The sequence below is a fragment of the Crocuta crocuta genome, unplaced genomic scaffold, assembly GCF_008692635.1.
Source record: "Crocuta crocuta isolate KB4526 unplaced genomic scaffold, BGI_CrCroc_1.0 scaffold647, whole genome shotgun sequence".
In the NCBI taxonomy this organism is placed as follows: Eukaryota; Metazoa; Chordata; class Mammalia; order Carnivora; family Hyaenidae; genus Crocuta; species Crocuta crocuta.
Genome location: NW_027531286.1, coordinates 98,772 through 99,865, shown reverse-complemented (window position 1 = coordinate 99,865; position 1,094 = coordinate 98,772). Strand labels below are relative to the sequence as shown.

Here is a 1,094-nt window from a genome sequence, read left to right as displayed (position 1 = left end):
TGTTCTGGTGGGTGGTGAAGTTTGAGAGAGACGAGGGAGTTCACCTGGATCAGGACCTCATCCGGGGTTGGTGGGTTATTGGATGGGTTCTTGAGAAGCTCACCCTGGGTGGGCAGCGGCAGTGGGGGTTGGGGGGCGCCGATCAGGGTCAGAGGCTCACCTGGGATTAGGAGGCTCCTGGGGGCCACCACCCTGCAACTTCTTCACCAGCATCTCACTGCTCCGCCGCAGGGCATCTCGGAGCTTCCCAAAGGAGCCACTGCGCCGCAAGGAGCCACTGCCGTCCTGCGGAGAGGACGTCCTGCGTGGCTCTAGGCCACACGGACTACACAGCCCCCTGGCCCACCCAAGACCCCAGACTCACCCCGCTCCACTCAGCTGCAGGCCCTGCCTCCTCGAGTTCAGACTCGGGCCGCGCCCCAGCGCCCCCGGCCGCGTCCCGGCCGCCCCGGCGGTCTCCCCGCCCACCGCTGCTATCTTTCAGCAATTCCACCACCTTGGTCTGGCTCGCAGGGTCCAGGCCCTGAGGGAGAGGCAGGGCTCATGAGGTGGAGCCGCGAATCCTGACTGGAGCACACAGGGCCAGGGTGCCCTGCCCACACCCCTCGTGCCTGTTGCCCCACCTGCTTGCGGCTTCGGCTGGCACAGTCCTCCAGGGTATGTGCAGCTTCTAGCTTGCCCTGGCGCCGGTACAGGGCCCCCAGGCTGCGCAGGGTCGTGTTGACCGTGGGGCTGTGGATGGGAGAGCGGGATAGCCAGGGACCTGGCCCATCCGGATGCCCACCCTGGGCCCGAGGACCCATCCGGCCAACCAGGATCTCTCCCCTCCCGTGTCAGGCCCTGGGCTTGTGCTAGACTCCCCTGGCTCGGAATCACCCCAGCCCCAGCCCTGTGTGGGACGCTGCCCCCAGGACTCAAAGCTGGGAGAACCAAGGGCAAGACAGTCAGCTGTCCTGGTGCAGAAAGCCTTTTGGGGACAGGTGGCCTGTGACCTAGGTCTTGAAAGACAGGCGGACAAAGAAGAGGTGTGTGTTCTGGGGGTGGGCATTAAGGGGCCAGAGCCTGGACTCGGCGCCCGCTCAGGATGCCGTTTC

The 1,094-nt window shown here is 65.9% G+C and overlaps 1 protein-coding gene across 2 annotated transcripts in view; it reads right to left on the bottom strand.

The window, feature by feature from the left end:
- KLC2 (kinesin light chain 2) overlaps positions 1-1,094 on the bottom strand; it is a 10,124-nt gene that overhangs the window by 1,534 nt on the left and 7,496 nt on the right. The window contains exons 12-14 of one of the 2 annotated variants that reach the window (XM_077771375.1): positions 624-732; positions 365-523; positions 161-285 (exon numbers count right to left, since the gene is read on the bottom strand). In XM_077771375.1, coding sequence (XP_077627501.1) covers positions 161-285; positions 365-523; positions 624-732 — 393 coding nt within the window. The remainder of the gene's footprint in view (positions 1-160; positions 286-364; positions 524-623; positions 733-1,094) is intronic. The other variant, XM_077771376.1, reaches the window with a different exon arrangement.